Source organism: Bombina bombina, chromosome 11 (assembly GCF_027579735.1).
Source record: "Bombina bombina isolate aBomBom1 chromosome 11, aBomBom1.pri, whole genome shotgun sequence".
In the NCBI taxonomy this organism is placed as follows: Eukaryota; Metazoa; Chordata; class Amphibia; order Anura; family Bombinatoridae; genus Bombina; species Bombina bombina.
The window spans coordinates 17917166-17941554 of record NC_069509.1 but is presented as its reverse complement, the minus strand read 5'-3'; the positions used below and the strand labels follow the sequence as shown (position 1 = coordinate 17941554).

Here is a 24389-nt window from a genome sequence, read left to right as displayed (position 1 = left end):
GTATTACACAGTGCTGTACATATGTGTGTATCTCAGTATTACACAGTGCTGTATATATGTGTGTGTATCTCTGTATTACACTGTGCTGTATATATGTGTGTTTCTCTGTATTACACAGTGCTGTATATATGTGTGTATCTCTGTATTACACAGTGCTGTATATATGTGTATCTGTATTACACAGTGCTGTATATATGTGTGTATCTGTATTACACAGTGCTGTATATATGTGTGTATCTCTGTATTACACAGTGCTGTATATATGTGTGTATCTGTATTACACAGTGCTGTATATATGTGTGTATCTCTGTATTACACAGTGCTGTATATATGTGTGTATCTGTATTACACAGTGCTGTATATATGTGTATATCTCTGTATTACACAGTGCTGTATATATGTGTATATCTCTGTATTACACAGTGCTGTATATATGTGTGTATCTCTGTATTACACAGTGCTGTATATATGTGTGTATCTCTGTATTACACAGTGCTGTATATATGTGTGTATCTCTGTATTACACAGTACTGTACATATGTGTGTATCTCAGTATTACACAGTGCTGTATATATGTGTGTATCTCTGTATTACACAGTGCTGTATATATGTGTGTATCTCTGTATTACACAGTGCTGTATATATGTGTGTATATCTGTATTACACAGTACTGTATATATGTGTGTATCTCTGTATTACACAGTACTGTATATATGTGTGTATCTCTGTATTACACAGTACTGTATATATGTGTGTATCTCTGTATTACACAGTACTGTACATATGTGTGTATCTCTGTATTACACAGTACTGTATATATGTGTGTATCTGTATTACACAGTGCTGTATATGTGTGTATCTCTGTATTACACAGGGCAGTATATATGTGTGTATCTCTGTATTACACAGTGCTGTATATATGTATGCATCTCTGTATTACACAGTGCTGTATATATGTGTATATCTGTATTACACAGTGCTGTATATATGTGTGTATCTCTGTATTACACAGTTCAGTATATATATGTGTGTATCTCTGTATTACATAGTGCTGTATATATGTGTGTATCTCTGTATTACACAGTGCTGTATATGTGTGTGTATCTCTGTATTACACAGTGCTGTATATATGTGTGTATCTCTGTATTACACAGTGCTATACGTGTACAGTGCTGTATACTCCGCCCCTAGTGTAGTAATGTAACATTTCAGTGTTTGAGTCAAACAGAAAGTGAAAGAAGCTTCAGCCTCTGGTTTCGGCTTGTGCTAAACAGTCTATTAGTGCAGAAGCTGAGCACAGACGTGAGTGTGACAGTGACATCTTAGTGCAGTGACATCTCCCAGTGTGAGTGACACCAGCGCTGATCTGACAGCAGAGATGAACATCAGTTGGCCTTGGGGGTGAGAATATTATCAGAAAATTGGTTTATGTCAGTGTGTGCTATGTGTGACTGTGCTTGTGTACTAGACTAGTGTTTCATACGTGTATATGATCAGAAGCTCAGGTCCTGCTGTGTGTGACTGTGCTTGTGTACTAGACTAGTGTGCCATACGTGTATATGATCAGAAGCTCAGGTCCTGCTGTGTGTGACTGTGCTTGTGTACTAGACTAGTGTGTCATACGTGTATATGATCAGAAGCTCAGGTCCTGCTGTGAGTGACTGTGCTTGTGTATTAGACTAGTGTGTCATACGTGTATATGATCAGAAGCTCAGGTGCTGCTGTGTGTGACTGTGCTTGTGTATTAGACTAGTGTGTCATACGTGTATATGATCAGAAGCTCAGGTCCTGCTGTGTGTGACTGTGCTTGTGTACTAGACTAGTGTATCATACGTGTATATGATCAGAAGCTCAGGTCCTGCTGTGTGTGACTGTGCTTGTGTACTAGACTAGTGTGTCATACGTGTATATGATCAGAAGTTCAGGTCCTGCTGTGTGTGACTGTGCTTGTGTACTAGACTAGTGTGTCATACGTGTATATGATCAGAAGCTCAGGTCCTGCTGTGTGTGACTGTGCTTGTGTACTAGACTAGTGTATCATACGTGTATATGATCATAAGCTCAGGTCCTGCTGTGTGAGACTGTGCTTGTGTATTAGACTAGTGTGTCATACGTGTATATGATCAAAAGCTCAGGTCCTGCTATGTGTGACTGTGCTTGTGTATTAGACTAGTGTGTCATACGTGTATATGATCAGTAGCTCAGGTCCTGCTGTGTGTGACTGTGCTTGTGTACTAGACTAGTGTGTCATACGTGTATATGATCAGTAGCTCAGGTCCTGCTGTGTGTGACTGTGCTTGTGTACTAGACTAGTGTGTCATACGTGTATATGATCAGAAGCTCAGGTCCTGCTGTGTGTGACTGTGCTTGTGTACTAGACTAGTGTGTCATACGTGTATATGATCAGAAGCTCATGTCCTGCTGTGCGTGACTGTGCTTGTGTACTAGACTAGTGTGTCATACGTGTATATGATCAGAAGCTCAGGTCCTGCTGTGTGTGACTGTGCTTGTGTATTAGACTAGTGTATCATACGTGTATATGATCAGAAGCTAAGGTCCTGCTGTGGGTGACTGTGCTTGTGTACTAGACTACTGTGTCATACGTGTATATGATCAAAAGCTCAGGTCCTGCTATGTGTGACTGTGCTTGTGTACTAGACTAGTGTGTCATACGTGTATATGATCAGTAGCTCAGGTCTTGCTGTGTGTGACTGTGCTTGTGTATTAGACTAGTGTGCCATACGTGTATATGATCAGAAGCTCAGGTCCTGCTGTGTGTGACTGTGCTTGTGTACTAGACTAGTGTGTCATACGTGTATATGATCAGAAGCTCATGTCCTGCTGTGCGTGACTGTGCTTGTGTACTAGACTAGTGTGTCATACGTGTATATGATCAGTAGCTCAGGTCCTGCTGTGTGTGACTGTGCTTGTGTACTAGACTAGTGTGTCATACGTGTATATGATCAGAAGCTCAGGTCCTGCTGTGTGTGACTGTGCTTGTGTATTAGACTAGTGTGTCATATGTGTATATGATCAGTAGCTCAGGTCCTGTTGTGTGTGACTGTGCTTGTGTACTAGACTAGTGTGCCATACGTGTATATGATCAGAAGCTCAGGTCCTGCTGTGTGTGACTGTGCTTGTGTACTAGACTAGTGTGTCATACGTGTATATGATCAGAAGCTCAGGTCCTGCTGTGTGTGACTGTGCTTGTGTACTAGACTAGTGTGTCATACGTGTATATGATCAGAAGCTCAGGTCCTGCTGTGTGTGACTGTGCTTGTGTATTAGACTAGTGTGTCATACGTGTATATGATCAGAAGCTCAGGTCCTGCTGTGTGTGACTGTGCTTGTGTACTAGACTAGTGTGTCATACGTGTATATTATCAGAAGCTCAGGTCCTGCTGTGTGTGACTGTGCTTGTGTAATAGACTAGTGTGTTATACATGTATATGATCAGAAGCTCAGGTCCTGCTGTGTGTGACTGTGCTTGTGTACTAGACTAGTGTGTCATACGTGTATATGATCAGAAGCTCAGGTCCTGCTGTGTGTGACTGTGCTTGTGTATTAGACTAGTGTATCATACGTGTATATGATCAGAAGCTCAGGTCCTGCTGTGGGTGACTGTGCTTGTGTACTAGACTAGTGTGTCATACGTGTATATGATCAGAAGCTCAGGTCCTGCTGTGTGTGACTGTGCTTGTGTATTAGACTAGTGTGTCATACGTGTATATGATCAGAAGCTCAGGTCCTGCTATGTGTGACTGTGCTTGTGTACTAGACTAGTGTGTCATACGCGTATATGATCAGTAGCTCAGGTCCTGCTGTGTGTGACTGTGCTTGTGTATTAGACTAGTGTGTCATACGTGTATATGATCAGAAGCTCAGGTCCTGCTGTGTGTGACTGTGCTTGTGTACTAGACTAGTGTGTCATACGTGTATATGATCAGAAGCTCAGGTCCTGCTGTGTGTGACTGTGCTTGTGTACTAGACTAGTGTGTCATACGTGTATATGATCAGATGCTCAGGTCCTGCTGTGTGTGACTGTGCTTGTGTATTAGACTAGTGTGTCATACGTGTATATGATCAGAAGCTCATGTCCTGCTGTGCGTGACTGTGCTTGTGTACTAGACTAGTGTGTCATACGTGTATATGATCAGTAGCTCAGGTCCTGCTGTGTGTGACTGTGCTTGTGTACTAGACTAGTGTGTCATACGTGTATATGATCAGAAGCTCAGGTCCTGCTGTGTGTGACTGTGCTTGTGTATTAGACTAGTGTGTCATATGTGTATATGATCAGTAGCTCAGGTCCTGTTGTGTGTGACTGTGCTTGTGTACTAGACTAGTGTGCCATACGTGTATATGATCAGAAGCTCAGGTCCTGCTGTGTGTGACTGTGCTTGTGTACTAGACTAGTGTGTCATACGTGTATATGATCAGAAGCTCAGGTCCTGCTGTGTGTGACTGTGCTTGTGTACTAGACTAGTGTGTCATACGTGTATATGATCAGAAGCTCAGGTCCTGCTGTGTGTGACTGTGCTTGTGTATTAGACTAGTGTGTCATACGTGTATATGATCAGAAGCTCAGGTCCTGCTGTGTGTGACTGTGCTTGTGTACTAGACTAGTGTGTCATACGTGTATATTATCAGAAGCTCAGGTCCTGCTGTGTGTGACTGTGCTTGTGTAATAGACTAGTGTGTTATACATGTATATGATCAGAAGCTCAGGTCCTGCTGTGTGTGACTGTGCTTGTGTACTAGACTAGTGTGTCATACGTGTATATGATCAGAAGCTCAGGTCCTGCTGTGTGTGACTGTGCTTGTGTATTAGACTAGTGTATCATACGTGTATATGATCAGAAGCTCAGGTCCTGCTGTGGGTGACTGTGCTTGTGTACTAGACTAGTGTGTCATACGTGTATATGATCAGAAGCTCAGGTCCTGCTGTGTGTGACTGTGCTTGTGTATTAGACTAGTGTGTCATACGTGTATATGATCAGAAGCTCAGGTCCTGCTATGTGTGACTGTGCTTGTGTACTAGACTAGTGTGTCATACGCGTATATGATCAGTAGCTCAGATCCTGCTGTGTGTGACTGTGCTTGTGTATTAGACTAGTGTGTCATACGTGTATATGATCAGAAGCTCAGGTCCTGCTGTGTGTGACTGTGCTTGTGTACTAGACTAGTGTGTCATACGTGTATATGATCAGAAGCTCAGGTCCTGCTGTGTGTGACTGTGCTTGTGTACTAGACTAGTGTGTCATACGTGTATATGATCAGATGCTCAGGTCCTGCTGTGTGTGACTGTGCTTGTGTATTAGACTAGTGTGTCATACGTGTATATGATCAGAAGCTCATGTCCTGCTGTGCGTGACTGTGCTTGTGTACTAGACTAGTGTGTCATACGTGTATATGATCAGTAGCTCAGGTCCTGCTGTGTGTGACTGTGCTTGTGTACTAGACTAGTGTGTCATACGTGTATATGATCAAAAGCTCAGGTCCTGCTGTGTGTGACTGTGCTTGTGTATTAGACTAGTGTGTCATACGTGTATATGATCAGTAGCTCAGATCCTGCTGTGTGTGACTGTGCTTGTGTACTAGACTAGCGTGCCATACGTGTATATGATCAGAAGCTCAGGTCCTGCTGTGTGTGACTGTGCTTGTGTACTAGACTAGTGTGTCATACGTGTATATGATCAGAAGCTCAGGTCCTGCTGTGTGTGACTGTGCTTGTGTACTAGACTACTGTGTCATACGTGTATATGATCAGAAGCTCAGGTCCTGCTGTGTGTGACTGTGCTTGTGTACTAGACTAGTGTGTCATACGTGTATATTATCAGAAGCTCAGGTCCTGCTGTGTGTGACTGTGCTTGTGTATTAGACTAGTGTGTTATACGTGTATATGATCAGAAGCTCAGGTCCTGCTGTGTGTGACTGTGCTTGTGTACTAGACTAGTGTGCCATACGTGTATATGATCAGTAGCTCAGGTCCTGCTGTGTGTGACTGTGCTTGTGTACTAGACTAGTGTGTCATACGTGTATATGATCAGAAGCTCAGGTCCTGCTGTGTGTGACTGTGCTTGTGTATTAGACTAGTGTATCATACGTGTATATGATCAGAAGCTAAGGTCCTGCTGTGGGTGACTGTGCTTGTGTACTAGACTACTGTGTCATACGTGTATATGATCAGAAGCTCATGTCCTGCTATGTGTGACTGTGCTTGTGTACTAGACTAGTGTGTCATACGTGTATATGATCAGTAGCTCAGGTCCTGCTGTGTGTGACTGTGCTTGTGTATTAGACTAGTGTGTCATACGTGTATATGATCAGAAGCTCAGGTCCTGCTGTGTGTGACTGTGCTTGTGTATTAGACTAGTGTGTCATACGTGTATATGATCAGAAGCTCATGTCCTGCTGTGCGTGACTGTGCTTGTGTACTAGACTAGTGTGTCATACGTGTATATGATCAGTAGCTCAGGTCCTGCTGTGTGTGACTGTGCTTGTGTACTAGACTAGTGTGTCATACGTGTATATGATCAGAAGCTCAGGTCCTGCTGTGTGTGACTGTGCTTGTGTATTAGACTAGTGTGTCATACGTGTATATGATCAGTAGCTCAGGTCCTGCTGTGTGTGACTGTGCTTGTGTACTAGACTAGTGTGCCATACGTGTATATGATCAGAAGCTCAGATCCTGCTGTGTGTGACTGTGCTTGTGTACTAGACTAGTGTGTCATACGTGTATATGATCAGAAGCTCAGGTCCTGCTGTGTGTGACTGTGCTTGTGTATTAGACTAGTGTGTCATACGTGTATATGATCAGAAGCTCAGGTCCTGCTGTGTGTGACTGTGCTTGTGTACTAGACTAGTGTGTCATACGTGTATATTATTAGAAGCTCAGGTCCTGCTGTGTGTGACTGTGCTTGTGTATTAGACTAGTGTGTTATACATGTATATGATCAGAATCTCAGGTCCTGCTGTGTGTGACTGTGCTTGTGTACTAGACTAGTGTGTCATACGTGTATATGATCAGATGCTCAGGTCCTGCTGTGTGTGACTGTGTTTTGTGTACTAGACTAGTGTGTCATACGTGTATATGATCAGAAGCTCAGGTCCTGCTGTGTGTGACTGTGCTTGTGTATTAGACTAGTGTGTCATACGTGTATATGATCAGAAGCTCAGGTCCTGCTGTGTGTGACTGTGCTTGTGTACTAGACTAGTGTGTCATACGTGTATATTATTAGAAGCTCAGGTCCTGCTGTGTGTGACTGTGCTTGTGTACTAGACTAGTGTGTCATACGTGTATATGATCAGATGCTCAGGTCCTGCTGTGTGTGACTGTGCTTGTGTACTAGACTAGTGTGTCATACGTGTATATGATCAGTAGCTCAGGTCCTGCTGTGTGTGACTGTGCTTGTGTATTAGACTAGTGTGTCATACGTGTATATGATCAGTAGCTCAGGTCCTGCTGTGTGTGACTGTGCTTGTGTACTATACTAGTGTGTCATACGTGTATATGATCAGAAGCTCAGGTCCTGCTGTGTGTGACTGTGCTTGTGTACTAGACTAGTGTGTCATACGTGTATATGATCAGAAGCTCAGGTCCTGCTGTTTGTGACTGTGCTTGTGTACTAGACTAGTGTATCATACGTGTATATGATCAGAAGCTCAGGCCCTGCTGTGTGTGACTGTGCTTGTGTACTAGACTAGTGTGTCATACGTGTATATGATCAGAAGCTCAGGTCCTGCTGTGTGTGACTGTGCTTGTGTACTAGACTAGTGTGTCATACGTGTATATGATCAGTAGCTCAGGTCCTGCTGTGTGTGACTGTGCTTGTGTACTATACTAGTGTGTCATACGCGTATATGATCAGATGCTCAGGTCCTGCTGTGTATGACTGTGTATTGTGTACTAGACTAGTGTGTCATACGTGTATATGATCAGATGCTCAGGTCCTGCTGTGTGTGACTGTGCTTGTGTACTAGACTAGTGTGTCATACGTGTATATGATCAGAAGCTTAGGTCCTGCTATGTGTGACTGTGTCTTGTGTACTAGACTAGTGTATCATACGTGTATATGATCAGAAGCTCAGGTCCTGTTGTGTGTGACTGTGCTTGTGTACTAGACTAGTGTGTCATACGTGTATATGATCAGAAGCTCAGGTCTCTCTGTGTGTGACTGTGCTTGTGTATTAGACTAGTGTGTCATATGTGTATATGATCAGAAGCTCAGGTCTCGCTGTGTGTGACTGTGCTTGTGTACTAGACTAGTGTGTCATACGTGTATATGATCAGATGCTAAGGTCCTGCTCTGTGTGACTGTGCTTGTGTACTAGACTAGTGTCTCATACATGTATATGATCAGAATCTCAGGCCCTGCTGTGTGTGACTGTGCTTGTGTACTAGACTAGTGTGCCATACGTGTATATGATCAGAAGCTCAGGTCCTGCTGTGTGTGACTGTACTTGTGTACTAGACTAGTGTGTCATACGTGTATATGATTAGAAGTTCAGGTCCTGCTGTGTGTGACTGTGCTTGTGTACTATACTAGTGTGTCATACGTGTATATGATCAGAAGCTCAGGTCCTGCTGTGTGTGACTGTGCTTGTGTACTAGACTAGTGTGTCATACGTGTATATGATCAGTAGCTCACGTCCTGCTGTGTGTGACTGTGCTTGTGTACAAGACCAGTGTGTCATACGTGTATATGATCAGAAGCTCAGGTCCTGCTGTGTTTGACTGTGCTTGTGTACTAGACTAGTGTGTCATACGTGTATATGATCAGAAGCTCAGGTCCTGCTGTTTCTGACTGTGTATTGTGTACTAGACTAGTGTGTCATACGTGTATATGATCAGAAGCTCAGGTCCTGCTGTGTGTGACTGTGCTTGTGTACTAGACTAGTGTGTCATACGTGTATATGATCAGAAGCTCAGGTCCTGCTGTGTGTGACTGTGCATGTGTATTAGATTAGTGTGTCATACGTGTATATGATCAGAAGCTCAGGTCTTGCTCTGTGTAACTGTGTCTTGTGTACTAGACTAGTGTGTCATACGTGTATATGATCAGAAGCTCAGGTCCTGCTGTGTGTGACTGTGCTTGTGTATTAGACTAGTGTGTCATATGTGTATATGATCAGAAGCTCAGGTCCTGCTGTGTGTGACTGTGCTTGTGTATTAGACTAGTGTGTCATATGTGTGTATGATCAGAAGCTCAGGTCCTGCTGTGTGTGACTGTGCATGTGTATTATTCTAGTGTGTCATACGTGTATATGATCATAAGCTCAGGTCCTGCTGTGTGTGACTGTGCTTGTGTATTAGACTAGTGTGTCATACGTGTATATGATTAGAATCTCAGGTCCTGCTGTGTGTGACTGTGCTTGTGTACTAGACTATTGTGTCATACGTGTATATGATCAGTAGCTCAGGTCCTGCTGTGTATGACTGTGCTTGTGTACTAGACTAGTGTGTTATACATGTATATGATCAGAAGCTCAGGTCCTGCTGTGTGTGACTGTGCTTGTGTACTAGACTCGTGTGTCATACGTGTTTATGATCAGAAGTTCAGGTCCTGCTGTGTGTGACTGTGCTTGTGTATTAGACTAGTGTGTCATACGTGTATATGATCAGATGCTAAGGTCCTGCTGTGTGTGACTGTGCCTTGTGTAGTAGACTAGTGTGTCATATGTGTATATGATCAGATGCTCAGGTCCTGCTGTGTGTGACTGTGCTTGTGTACTAGACTAGTGTGTCATACGTGTATATGATCAGAAGCTCAGGTCCTACTGTGTGTGACTGTGCTTGTGTATTAGACTAGAGTGTCATATATGTATATGATCAGACGCTCAGGTCCTGCTGTGTGTGACTGTGCTTGTGTACTAGACTAGTGTGTCATACGTGTATATGATCAGAAGCTCAGGTCCTGCTGTGTGTGACTGTGCTTGTGTACTAGACTAGTGTGTCATACGTGTATATGATCAGAAGCTCAGGTCCTGCTGTGTGTGACTGTGCTTGTGTACTAGACTAGTGTGTCATACGTGTATATGATCAGATGCTCAGGTCCTGCTGTGTGTGACTGTGCTTGTGTACTAGACTAGTGTGTCATACGTGTATATGATCAGAAGCTCAGGTCCTGCTGTGTGTGACTGTGCTTGTGTACTAGACTAGTGTGTCATACGTGTATATGATCAGAAGCTTAGGTCCTGCTGTGTGTAACTGTGCTTGTGTACTAGACTAGTGTGTCATACGTGTATATGATCAGAAGCTCAGGTCCTGCTGTGTGTGACTGTGCTTGTGTACTAGACTAGTGTGTCATACGTGTATATGATCAGAAGCTTAGGTCCTGCTGTGTGTAACTGTGCTTGTGTACTGGACTAGTTTGTAATATGTGTATCTGATCAGAAGTTCAGGACATACAGATTGTGATCTCCTTCTATTTTCCAGCAAGAATAAATCCCCCTCTACTGTTCACTGCCATTGGAACAGTTTGAGGAGCATACTAAAGAAAAAATTGGGACATACTTCTTAATGATGAAGGTGTGGCCTGTGAGGTAGGAGATCATTCCTGCCTCACTGCAAAAAGAGCCGCAAGCTTGCAGGATAAATTGGTTAGGAGTAGGTATGTGTCAAGACCCTCAGAAAATTATTGGCTAATGAACCATAAAATAGGTAATTTCCCTTATGGTAACTGTGTGGCTTGTAGATTTATGGTAAAGACCAAAGAGTTCTCAGCAAAAGATGGCAGGGTCTTTAAACTTAGACATTTTGTCAACTGTAACATGGAATGGTTTTTACATTTGCTTTTTTTGTTCATGCACCACTTATTATGTTGGCTAAACAAAGCAAGTTTTTAAAGACAGAATTACTGAACATTGGGATGACATTAAACAAAAAGTACGAACTAGTAGCGCGGCAAGAAATTTTGAAAGGTTTCAATCTATCCACCCTCACTTCAAATTGAATGAATGAAAAATTAGACATGGTGTCAGGGTTTTTTCCCTGTTTTCTTTGCCATGTGCTGCTGGCAGCCATTTTACTCACCTCTCTTGTTGAACTCTGGTGCATTGTGGGGGATGCTGCTCATTTCCTGCACTTCCTTTTATGGCCAGACTGGTGTACATCATCCATGTGAGACAGGATGAAGTCTCAGAATTGTGATGTCATCACTTATTATTTATGTTAAAATATTTTTTATTATTCTTATGCAAAATACATCACATCATTTCTTGAGAAGTACTCATATAGTGGTACATCACAGAATCTTTAGGTATTACATCAATATGGTAATTATACATCTTCCATTTTCTGTATCAACTTTTTACCATCAATTGTTGGCTGCAATAATAGTCCCCATTGTCCATACAGTTGTATATATTTACTCTCCATGTGGTTTTAATCCTAACGATATAGACCAGTCTCCTACCGATGCACCAAACAATATGATTAGTAGTATAAATGTTCTGCATAATATTTTTTCCAAAACTGATAAAGGATAAAACTTCAATAGAACTTCAAAAAATAAAAAGAAAAATCATGAACAAACAAAGAAAAATTAAAACAAATAAAATAACAAGTGGTCAATTGATAAGTACATATTTTGTGTGTCATTGCCATTTGGTACCTTAAGAACTATACTCCATATAGGGGATATAATAGCTATCAGAACCGTCTCATGTCAGCTTTCTCCAGTCTGTACCAACAGCCTATCTACAGTCTTAGTTTAGAGCCTCACGAGAGTTAGTGTGTCGTCTTGTCTGCATCAACCAGTAAAACCATATTTTGTGGTAAGTATCTACGTTTCCTAGGATAAAAGCTGCAGTTTCATGAAGTTTGTGTGTCAAACTAATTCTATCTAAGACCTCCTGCCATATTGGTGCCTTCTCCCTCCAATATTTAGCAATGGTTATTCTAGTGACTGTGCAAAGTATTCTAATGAACGTATTTATATGGTGATGATATTTTGAAAGTGGCATGTTGAGGAGTCCCTGGGACATATTCAATGTTATCTGTTCCTCCAGTAGTGTACTAAGAAGGCCAGACAACCTTGACCAGATCTGTTTAATCTCGCGGCACTCCCACCACATGTGTATATAAGTTCCTATTTCATTACATCCCCTGTAGCATTTTCTATTTCTTAACTCTGTAAAGTGGGAGGTTTTTATTGGGGTTAGATACCACCTAAAGATGGTCTTGTAGCTATTCTCTCATAGGTCTGCACTAATCAATCCTCTGCATGAGGTATAAAGAAATTCATGCCATACCTTCACCTCCAAACTATTGCCCATATCAGTCTCCCATTTGCACATAAGAGAGGACTTTTCCTCACTTGTAGTGGATTGTAACGCTATGTATAGGCATGAGATGGCATGTTTCTGTCTAGTGTCAGTGCAGCCTATTTTCTCCAAAATGGTGCTAAGTTGGTTTTGTGTGTTTAACATAAATTTATGTAAGGCAGAAGTAACTTGCAGGTATAAATACCATCTAAGGGGGTCTGGTGCCAGCTTTTCCTGAGTTTGTGTAAAAGTAAATGGTTTACCATGTGATATCATATCTCCTACCCTGTAAAGACCTTTATTTACCCATTTGTCCAATTGCTTCCTGTATTCCCTTGGGATAAGATATCTCAGTGGTGTCTTAAGTGAGTTATCTGGGACCAGTTTTTTCTTTTTATTGAGGGTCCTCCAGTGTTCCACCGAGTGACCAGTGATCTGAGAATAGTTATACATTTTTTGTAAAGACACAGAAGTGTCCCATATTAGAGCATCCGGAGAGTCTAATTCTCCCAAATCCGATTCCATCCCTATCCATATTATATCAGGGTTAGAAGATCCTATTAGTGCTGTTTGGGCCAGTCTGGAGGCATCATAGTAATCTAGCAAGTTAGGGACTCCGATCCCACCTAGCTGTCTATACTTGGTCATTATCTGAAAGGGGATTCTAGAATGCTTTTTGTTATTGACAAAATAAGTAAATTCTGATTGCATTGTTTCTAAATCTTTTCTAGGAACCGCTATAGGCAAGGTCCTGAATAGATATAGCAATCTCGGGAGAATATTCATTTTTATTGCTGAAATTCTGCCATACCACGAAAAGTTAAGGTGTTTCCACCTTGCGATATCCTTTCGGATATCTCTGTATAAAGGTAAATAATTGATTCTATAAAGATCTGTAAATTGAATAGATAAGTTAATTCCCAAGTATTTGATGTATGACTTAACCCATGAAAATTCAAAATTAAGCTCAATTAATTTTTTTGTTTGGGGCGGCAATGCTATTGCCATTGCTTCACTTTTGTCCATATTTATTTTATATCCCGATATGGCAGAGAACTGGCCCAGGACGTCATAAAGGCTAGTAAGAGATGTCAAGGGTTTAGTTAAGGTCAGCAAGACATCATCCGCAAAGAGGGCAATCTTGTAATCCTTCTGTTTAAGTTGGAAGCCTGTAATATCCGGGTTTTGTCTAATGCTAGCGGCTAAGGGTTCCATGCAGAGCGCGAACAACAACGGCGAAAGAGGGCATCCCTGTCTTGTACCATTTTTAATATTTATAAGTTTGGAGTGGTATCCAATAGCCCTAACCGTGGCTCTAGGTGCAGAATATATGCCTCGTAGAGCTGTCACAAATGGGCCTCTAAATTCCATCTTATCCAATACAGCGAACATATAAGTCCAGTCGATCCTGTCGAACGCCTTCTCCGCGTCCAATGATAGAACCAGAGAAGGCAATTTCGTCTTTGTCAGTTGGTTAATGGTCGTGAGTATGCGTCTAATGTTATCAGGGGCCTCCCTACCCATCACAAACCCAACCTGATCTGGGTGAACGATATCTGGTAGTATGGTTTAAAGTCTGTTAGCTAATATCTTATTAAAGATTTTGAGATCTTGGTTTATGAGAGAGATGGTCTATAACTTGCACACCACTTGTTATTTTTCTCTGGTTTGGGTATGACAGCTATCCGTGCTCTAAGGAGATCTGGGGGGATTGCATTTCCCTGCATAACATGATTTGAAAATTTAACCAAATGGGAGATCAGTGAGGACTGAAATAGTTTGTAATATTCTCCCGGGAGTCCATCAGGACCCGGGGCCTTTCCTGGTTTTAAATCCTTCACTGCCTATTGAACTTGAGTCATTGTAATGTCTTGGTTCAAGCCGTCCCTGTCTTTTTCCGTCAAAGAAGCCAGTTGCGTTTCGTTAAAAAAGTTAGTTAGTGAGGCTTTAGTTTGTGCGGAATGAATCACCTGGTTTCCATCGTATAGGTCACTATAATAATCAGCAAAACAGTCAACTATTTCCTGCGGGTGTGTTGTGTTGGTGCCGTCTAGTTTCTGAATTTGCGTTATAGCCGCTACTCTCAATTTGTCACAAATTTTATTAGCCAGATATCTGTCTGGTTTATTGGAGTATATATAGTAATTGGTTTTAAGTCTGAATGCTGCCCTGACTGACTGGTCATTAAGAATGTTGGCTAATGTCGAGCGATTTTCTTGCAGTTGTTGATAAATAGTCTTAGATTGTGTAAGTCTATGTCGTTGTTCCAGTATGCTTATGTCTTTTTGGAGTTATAGCCTTTGACTGTTACTTTTTTTAGTCATGGCAGCTTTTTCTTTTATAAGTAGTCCTCTTAGGAAGGTTTTGTGAGCTGCCCAAGTTGATATGGGGTTCACCGTCGTCCCTGTGTTAATTTCCCAATATTCACACATTTGTCGTGTTATGGATTTTAGTCTTAATGGGTCTTTTAGGCAGAAAGGATCAAAAGTCCATGTTTTAGTTCTATCCCTTGATTGTAAAGTGCCTAGTCTCAATTGTGTTATCGAGTGGTCCGACCACACACAGGGGAGTATAGTAGCTGACTCTAGGGAGGGCTGCAGAATTTGGCTGACAAATATGTAATCTAATTTTGTGTACGTCTTGTGTGCCGCAGAATAATATGTGGTGTCTACCGTGTTTCTATATAGGGTCTTCCAGGAATCAATTAAGGCATGTGTGCTTAGGTGATCTAGTATCACTTTGGCCTTGTTGTACTGTCTGTGTTGTTTATTGGTCATCAGTTGGGGACTTTTTCTGGTTTGTAATGCCAGGTCCACATTAAAGTCTCCTGCTAATATCGTCCTAGATTGATTCCAGTCTGTCAGTTGATGTGATAGCAGCTTAAAGAAACTCTCTTGTTTGTCATTGGGAGCATATAAATTACAGAATGTGATTTCCATACCTTGTATCTGACCTCTAACTATTATGAATCTGCCCTCTTTATCTTTAATTGTTTCTATATGGACAAAGGGAATAGAAGAGTGTATGAGAATGGAGACCCCTCTTTTTTTCGAGTCGACTGTAGCATGATAGTGTAGTGGGAAGTCTCTACTCCAATATCTGGGTATTTGTGAATTTAAGAAATGCATTTCCTGAAGGAAAATTACATTGGCTTTTAAGGATCTGTATTGTGTAAGTGCTGTTCGTCTCTTAATGTCTGAATTCAGCCCCCTAACATTATGCGAAATCAAATGAATGGCCCACGGTTCCATAGATATAACAGGGATTATAGCTGATAGTACTAATATTATCCATTGTCTTAACTGTATATTGTTCTAGGCATTTCTCATTTGGGGACCGTTCACCCGCTACAAAGTCAGCAAGCAAAGGAAGTGACCCCCTATAACCTTCAGTTTTCCCCTTAATATCTGACATACTATAAGAGCAAAAGGGTAAATAGCATTTCAATGACCACATAATCATAAACATCATAAATGTATAAACCAAATATATCCTTTTTGAATACATAACAATAATTAAGCTAATAACATAATATACAAATTGTGTTGTAAAAAATAATATAGAACTTTTAACTTGTGCTGTTAGAAAAAAACACATAAAATTGTGTGTGCATAAGAAAATAAGAATCTTAGGTACATTTCCATTAGAAAGTGTGAGGAGATACGTCCCATGTCTGCATTGGGGTTTCCTCTGAACTTCATAAGTCCAACCTGATATACAATTTACACCGTATAAAATGTCACAAAAAAACTTGAGGATTGGTTGGCATCTGTCATCGATGTTCAATTTAATATTTTTATAATAACTCAATATATTTTCAACAGATAGTTCAAAAAGAGAAATATACTTATCTCTAGGTCAGTCTCGTTTCAGTGTGGTCTCTTAAACAAGTCGTGCCCAGCTAGTCAGTCCCTGATTGTTCTTCTTCTTTCTTTTTCCTCCTTCACTGGATTATTGTACGCAAATTTGTAGAGTCAGAGGTTGGTTATGTTTTCTGTCTTTTCTTAGGGACCTTCGACCATTTTCCCCTAGATGATGATCCTTGCTGTGGAAGGTTACGATTTGTGTCTTGCTCCTGAGATGGGGTTGGCAGCTCCGGGCATTCCAATTTGAAATGTTTACATATCTCCGGGATTTCTGATAGATTATCAATTGAGGTTATTCTACCTTCATATTGAATGTGTAGTGCAAATGGAAAACCCCATCTGTAGAGAATTTGATTCTTGCACAACAGTTGCGTGAGTGGTCTTAATGCGCTTCGTTTTTGCAGTGTTCTCAGGCAGAGATCTTGGTAAAATTGGATGACTGACCCCTTAAATTTAAAGGTGGGATTTTTTCTGGCTGCTGCCATTATTTCTTCTTTCTCCTGAAAGCGGAACATTTTTACAATGATGTCCCTTGGAGGGTCTCCTTTTTTTGGTGGAGCTCTAAGAGGTCTGTGGGCTCTTTCCATTTGAAATTTGCCCTCCTCTTTATCTTCTGTTATGGTTTGGAATAGTTGTAATAAAAAGTCTTTTGTTTCCGACGCAGTCACCTCCTCAGGTATTCCTTTTAATCTTATGTTGCATCTTCGTCCTCTATTTTCCAGGTCTTCTAGTTTATTATTGATATCAGCTATTTCTTGTTGTTGGGATGAGATCTGCTGTTGTAAAATGGATATATCTTCTGTAACAGAGTCCTCTCTGCCCTCCAGTGTCTCAACTCTTCTTCCCAATTCCAGTATGTCCTGTTTAATATCCGCCAGGCTATTAGTGACAGTATTTTGTAAAGTGTCCATTTTCTCTAGCATTTTGTCAAAGATGCTGTTAATATCCTGCTTTGAAACTAGATTCTGGAGATCAGCTTTTGTAATAGAAATCATGTCAGTGTTATCTGATTGAGGCTCTGAGTCTGAGTCTAAGTCTTCTGCTGGGGGTGAGGTTTCTCTTTCTGGAGTTTTCCCTCCTTTGGTGGGTTTAAAAAAGGGATGCTGTGTAGAGGACTTAGGAATAGATTGAGGTTTATTTTGTTTTCTGACCGACATATTTCATGTACAAAGGGAACAGGTATCCTCTCCCTGTTCTGGTTTATAATCTGTTACGGTCTGCAATCTGTATATTAATTTGAGAGTTAGAGAGCCTCTCTCCTGTCTGCTTTTCAACCGCCCTCTGCAGCGTGTTGCAGCTTTTCTGTAGATGTGTCTCCCCCCTAAGAAACTCTTAGTATTGGCAGCAATTAAATATACCTTTGTGGGTATGTCTTTTGTACACTGGTAATCATTTTAAATCTTCAACATAACTTAGATGTCAGATACATGGTAAATACCAATCCAAATAAATCATAGGCAGAGCAGAGCGTGGTTGCGCCTTTTATTACATGTTTTGTAGTGAGGACTGTCAGCACTCAATATATATCAAGCATATGGTAAATACCAATCCAAATGAAATATAGGCAAAAAAGGGAAGCACCGCATCGTCAATGCTGATTATGTTAAGAGCCACTGTAATTTTGTTTTGTTGTTACATCACCTATTTTCGTGATATGTCCGTTAACAGCACCCCCTGATCTCCATTTTCAACCCTCTATGTAGTATAACCGATTACCGTAAGCCATGGGTACACCTATTGTACAACGTGTTAGATGCGCCTTTTAACTATGCCCCATGTGTGCGTATAGAGTTATGGCCGTGTATTACAGCGCTCACTTGTATCTTCTTAAATCTTAGTCAGCCACCATATGTAACAGTAATCCAGTTTACCGGATGCCTTGAACAGTCTCACATAGTGTTTTTCAAGCTTTGGTACCTCACTCGTAGCCGCTACAAGTATTTTACCACCAGTTGCGTACAAACTTTAATCCTCAAAATGGTGGATCCGTGTTTTTCATTACCACACACCTGGCTTAGTTTTTATCTCCTCTTCCGTGCAGTTTTGCAATGTTAATCCAGCCAAATTGCTCTCAGTGAGCTCAGTGATACTCCTGCAGCATATTGTAAGCAGTTAGATTGCCATATAAAAGGTTTAACACACTTTCCTTATTCTTTATGCACGGAGCTCAGTGATTATGCTGCTATCACTGAGCTCGTCCAGGCTCCGCCCCCATCACTTATTATTTAAAGGGCCTCTGTTCAGTATGCTTTGCCTTTGCGTTGTCTCAGACCTGTTTGTGAGAGCTTCTGTGTATTACCTGGCTGTCTGACATCCTTCGTGGTTCCTGATCCCTGGCTTGTTCCTGACTCTGCTGTTCGCCTTGTTCCTGATTCCGACTCGTCTGACTATTCGCCTTGGCTTCCGACTCGGCGCGTCTGACTACCAGCTCTGGTTTTGACTCCTGACTTGTTAATTGACTTGTGGACTTTTATTATTTTTTGCTATTAATAAAGGTGTGATTATTTTTGCACTTCTCATCTCAGTCTGATTCCTGGCACCCTGACATTACGCAAAGGCCATGAATCCTGATGGTGCTAATAATACACCTTTACCTGCCATAATTTCCAGGATGGATGAACAGGATCACTGCTTGGATCAATTTGAACTAGCCCTGCAAACCCTGCTGACTCGCATTGCACATTTGGACCAAAGTGCCCCGCAAGTTATGGCTGCTCCTGTTTCCGCTGCTGCAAATAGTCCTACCAGGAGCATGTCCGGTTCTGCACCTCTACCTCAGCGATATGGAGGTGATCCTATTCAGTGCAGAGGGTTTTTGAACCAGGTGGGCATTTACTTTGAGATGTTACCTCAGGTGTTTCCCTCTGACAGAGCTAAGGTGGGATTTCTCATCTCGTTACTCTCTGACGCAGCTCTTGCCTGGGCTAATCCCTTGTGGGAGACTAATAAACCTGTGATTTCAAATTACCCTGAATTTGTGGCCTCCTTTCGAAGGGTATTTGATGTTCCGGCTCACTCCTCCTCTGCTGCTAAATGACTCATGTCCATTCAGCAAGGTACAAGATCTGTTGCTCAGTATGCTGTTGAGTTCTGTACGCTTGCCGCAAAGGTAGGTTGGAACAATGAAGCCCTTGTTGCCGCTTTCTTTCATGGGCTCTCTAATGCGATTAAAGACGAAGTTGCTGCCAGAGATTTACCAGAGGATCTCGAGGCATTGGTGTCTTTTTTGATCCTAATTGACATCAGACTCAGAGAGAGGCCCTCTTTCAAGGAGCGCTTGCGGAAGCCTCCTGTTCCGTTGTCTCCTACGTGTTCGTTCACACCCATGCCGATGCAGTTGGGATTCATGCGTCTCCCCACGGCGGAGAGGGCCTTTAGAAGGTGGGAGGGGCTCTGCCTCTATTGTGGGTTACAGGGCCGGGAAACACTCACACCTAAGGTCTTGTCGGGGGCAGACCTTGGGTGGTTTATCCTAGTCCCTGGAACTGCTTAAGGAGAAACCTTTGGTCACGGTTGTCCTTTCCTGGGTGGACTCCTCCATAGTCACCCAGGCTCTTGTTGACTCCAGTGCTGTGGGCTATTTCATTTACAGTGCTTTTGTATCAAAGCACTCCATTTCTGTTTTGCCTTGGTCCGTTACGCTTGCTATTGAGGCCATTGATGGCAGGCCCCTTCAGCCCGCACTTGTTACTCACGAAACCGCTCCGTTGTCCATGGCTGTTGGGGCTCTCCATTTTGAAACCCTCCAGTTCCAGGTAATAAACTCTCTGCATTTTCTGGTTGTTCTGGGTTATCCCTGGCTCCAAAAGCACAATCCCAGTCTCAACTGGCGCAGGTCCAAAATTTTGTCATGGTCCCCGCAATGTATTTCCACTTGTCTTCGGAACAAGTTAAAGTCTTGTGCACTTCTTCGGTGTCACAATTGCCAGAGGAGTACTGAGAGTTCCTAAACATTTTTGACAAGGTGCGTGCCGGTAAGATGCCTTCTCACCGGTCTTACGATTGTGCCATAGAACTTCAGCCCGGTGCCATTCCTCCTCGGGCCGGGTTTACCCTCTGTCTGTTGCAGAGAATTGTGCTATGGAGGAGTATGTTGCCGATGCTCTGTCGCGGGGGATCATCCACAAATCCTGCTCTCCTGCAGGGGCTGGCTTCTTATTTGTGAAGAAAAAGGGTGGCTAGTTAAGACCATGCATCGATTATAGGGGTCTTAATCGTCTTTCCATTAAGAATGCTTACCCTATTCCGCTCATTACGGAACTCTTTGACCGCCTCAAGGGATCTATGGTTTTTACTAAACTTGATTTGAGAGGAGCGTACAATCTCGTTAGGATCAAGGAGGGCCACAAATGGAAAACAGCGTTTAACACCAGGAGCGGGCATTATGAGTATCTTATAATGCCCTTTGGTCTATGTAATGCTCCTGCTGTTTTCCAGGAATTTATTAATGATGTCCTACGAGATATGTTGCAACAGTGTGTTGTGGTGTACTTAGACGACATCCTCATACACTTACCCATACTTGAGGCTCATCGTTCTGATGTTACACAGGTTCTTCAGAGACTATGTGAGAACGGCCTCTTTTGTAAACTCGAGAAATGTGAGTTCCATCAGACTCAAGTAACCTTCCTAAGTTATGTTATCTCCATTGCAGGGTTCTCCATTGATCCTGACAAGTTATCTGCAGTTCTGCAGTGGCCTCGCCCAGTTGGTCTTCGGTCTATTCAACGTTTTTTGGGGTTCGCCAATTACTATAGGAAGTTTATTAAAAACTTTTCTTCCTTGGTCAAACCTATCGCAGACATGACCCATAAAGAGAATGATCCACTCCATTGGTCACCTACTGCCATTAAGGCCTTTGATAGTCACTGCCTTTGCTGCCGCTCCAGTTCTGGCTCATCTTTACCCTGTCCTGCCTTTCGTTCTTGAGGTTGATGCTTCTGAGACTGGAGTAGGTGCCCTCTTGTCTCAACGTCCTACGCCTGAAGGTTCCTTGCATCCGTGTGGTTTCTTCTCTAAGAAATTGTCTCCAGCGTAGTGTAATTATGAAATTGGCGACAGGGAATTACTGGCCATAATTTTGGCACTTAAGGAATGGAGGCATCTTCTCAAGGGTATATGGCATAGGAAAGTGCTGCTACAGGAAGCGTCCGCCGGGTAAAGGGAAGGGGAAGGAGCGGACCCACTCTAAAACAGGGGTGTGTGGAGCCAGCCAAAAAAGCGGAGGACAGCCGCAAAAACCAAAGAAAGAAAAACAGCTGGATACTGAGCTACAAAGAAGAAAAGTTTATTCCAATAAAAAAGTCAGTGAAAAAATAATCATAATAAGACACAACACACCAAGGAGGGAAACAGCAGTCTTAAATGTATTGCGCACACTTGCGCTTAATCATAGATGCTGGATACAAGTAAAATCAGCTCTTGTATTTAAAGGGGCAGCACACCAATGAGAGTACTTAGTCTGTGAACTGACGTAATACATGAGTGTCACAAAGACATTTCATAGGATTCTAGGGTGTGCCTCCACAATAAATACCACAGATCAAAATAAAAACATATTTTATATATTTGTGAAGGCAACATTTGGCAATTAATTTAAATAAGAATACCAACATGTTGTAACATTAAAATGTAATAATGTGTATATATACATACAAATTAATGTTGGTTACTGATCTTAGATAAATAAGTGAATGTTTTCAATCTTTAGAAATACATACAAAAACAGGAATACTTAGTTCAACACCAGATACAAAAAGAAACAGTATCAACTTTATATTTGAAAATAATAAGGTGTTGTTCAAATTAATAAACTTCACTGTGGGAAAAAATTCATATATAATTGAAGAAAAAATGAAATAAAATGAATAAGAAATTAAATTTCATGAAATAACAGTAATTCATAAGATAGCAATAATATAAATGACATATACAAATATTTAAATATTTGAAATGTATAATTTTGGATGAAGTTTCCATGGGACAAGGAGACATAAACAAAGAGAAATATAACTCAAAATATATGTTAAAGTATATACTAATATAAAGATATATGTATCACAATCAATATATTAAGAATACTATTCTATCTAATCAAAATAATATCTCATGTCCCATTCCAAATTCATGCCCAAGGGTGACCTAGTTTTCAATCTTCTCAAGGGTACTAGCGTGCCAGTGCTCATTCTTACTGACCACAAGAATTTAACTTATCTATCTGAAGCAAAACATTTGTGGTCTCTTACCTGTCTGGTAGTAAGACTGTTAGGGCAGATGCCCTCTCTCGACAATTTTCACCTCTGTCCAAGGAGGAGTCTGTACCTACTCCATTTATACCTCCTGACCATATTTTGGCTACCATACGTACTAATTTGACTTTTCCCTTGGGGGAGGAGATCCTGGCTGCACAAACCAATGCACCTCCTGAGAAACCTAGTGGTACGTGTTTTGTTCCTGAGAATCTTCGAATTAAACTTTTGCACACTTACCACTATCCAAAAGCCGCAGGTCACCCAGGCAAGAACCAAATGATTTGGACTGTCACTCGACAATTTTGGTGGCCATGTCTTTGTTCTGATGTTGCTGCGTTTGTTGCCTCCTGCTCAGTTTGTGCACAGAATAAGACTCCTTGACGTCTTCCTGTGGGTCTTCTTCAACCTATTGCTAATGGTGAGCGTCCTTGGACACATCTTTCCATGGAGTTCATTGTCGAGCTCCCTGTTTCCAATGGCAATATTGTTATCCTTATGGTGGTTGACCGTTTTTCTAAAATGTCACATTGCATTCCCTTGAAGAAGTTGCCTACTGCTCAGAAGCTTGCTTCAATTTTTGCCCGTGAGGTCTTCCGTTTACATGGGTTACCCAAGGAGATAGTGTCAGGCCGGGGTAGCCAGTTTGTCTCCAGATTTTGGTGTTCCATTTGTGCTCAAATGGGGATCCAGCTCTCCTTCTCCTCGGCATATCATCCTCAATCCAATTGGGCCGCGGAACGGTCTAATCAAGCTCTGGAACAGTTCCTCCATTGCTATGTCTCAGATCACCACAATAATTGGTCTGAACTGTTACCTTGGGCAGAGTTTGCTCGTAATAGTGCTATTAATGCTTCCTCCAAGTTATCCCCATTCATGGCGAATTATGGGTTTCAACCATCCTTGTTGCCCGATTCATTCATGTCTCAGGGTATTCCAGCTTTGGAGGAGCATCTCCAGCAACTCAGTTCAACGTGGGTACAGATTCAGGATTGCCTTCATCGTTCTATGCAGATCCAAAAGTTCCAGGCTGATCGTAGGCGTCTGCCCGCGCCTTCGTACCAGGTTGGTGAGAGAGTTTGGCTGTCCTCCCGCAACTTGAACCTTTGTGTGCCTTCCAATAAACTGGCTCCTCGTTATGTTGGTCCTTTTCAAATACTCAGACGGTTCAATCCTGTGGCCTACGCTCTTGACCTTCCTCCTGCTATGCGCATCTCCAATGTTTTTCATGTCTCCCTCTTGAAACCATTGGTTTGTAATCGGTTTACCACTGTTTTGCTTCATCCCTGTCCTATATTTGTTGACAACCATGAGGAGTATGAGGTCAGCAGCATTATTGACTCTCGTATGTCCAGGGGCCGCATACAGTATTTGGTTTATTGGAGGGGCTACGGTCCGTAGGAGCGTTCATGGGTTCCCTCCTCTGATGTTCATGCTCCCACCCTCCTCTATGCCTTCCATGCCCGCTTCCCCAATAAGCCTTTTGTCCTCCTGCGGGAGAGGGGTCGTTGAGGGGAGGGTACTGTCAGGGTTTTTTCCCTGTTTTCTTTGCCATATGCTGCTGGCAGCCATTTTACTCACCTCTCTTGCTGAACTCTGGTGCATTGTGGGGGATGCTGCTCATTTCCTGCACTTCCTTTTATGGCCAGACTGGTGTACATCATCTGTGTGAGACAGGATGCAGTCTCAGAATTGTGATGTCATCACTTACTATTTAAAGGGCCTCTGTTCAGTATGCTTTGCCTTTGCATTGTCTCAGACCTGTTTGTGAGAGCTCCTGTGTATTACCTGGCTGTCTGACGTCCTTCCTGGTTCCTGATCCCTGGCTTGTTTCTGACTCTGCTGTTCGCCTTGTTCCTGATTCCGGCTTGTCTGACTATTCGCTTTGGCTCCTGACTCGGCTTGTCTGACTACCTGCTCTGGTTTTGACTCCTGGCTTGTTATTTGACTTGTGGACTTTTATTATTTTTTTGCTATTAATAAAGGTGTGATTGTTTTTGCACTTCTCGTC

The 24389-nt window shown here is 42.1% G+C and overlaps 1 protein-coding gene across 2 annotated transcripts in view; it reads left to right on the top strand.

The window, feature by feature from the left end:
- Positions 1-1231: 1231 nt before the first annotated feature.
- The window catches only part of LOC128642089 (interferon-induced very large GTPase 1), a 290478-nt gene continuing 267320 nt past the window's right edge, over positions 1232-24389 (top strand). For both annotated transcript variants that reach the window (XM_053694747.1, XM_053694746.1), the window contains exon 1: positions 1232-1401. In XM_053694747.1, coding sequence (XP_053550722.1) covers positions 1379-1401 — 23 coding nt within the window. In that variant the 5' untranslated portion in view covers positions 1232-1378. The remainder of the gene's footprint in view (positions 1402-24389) is intronic.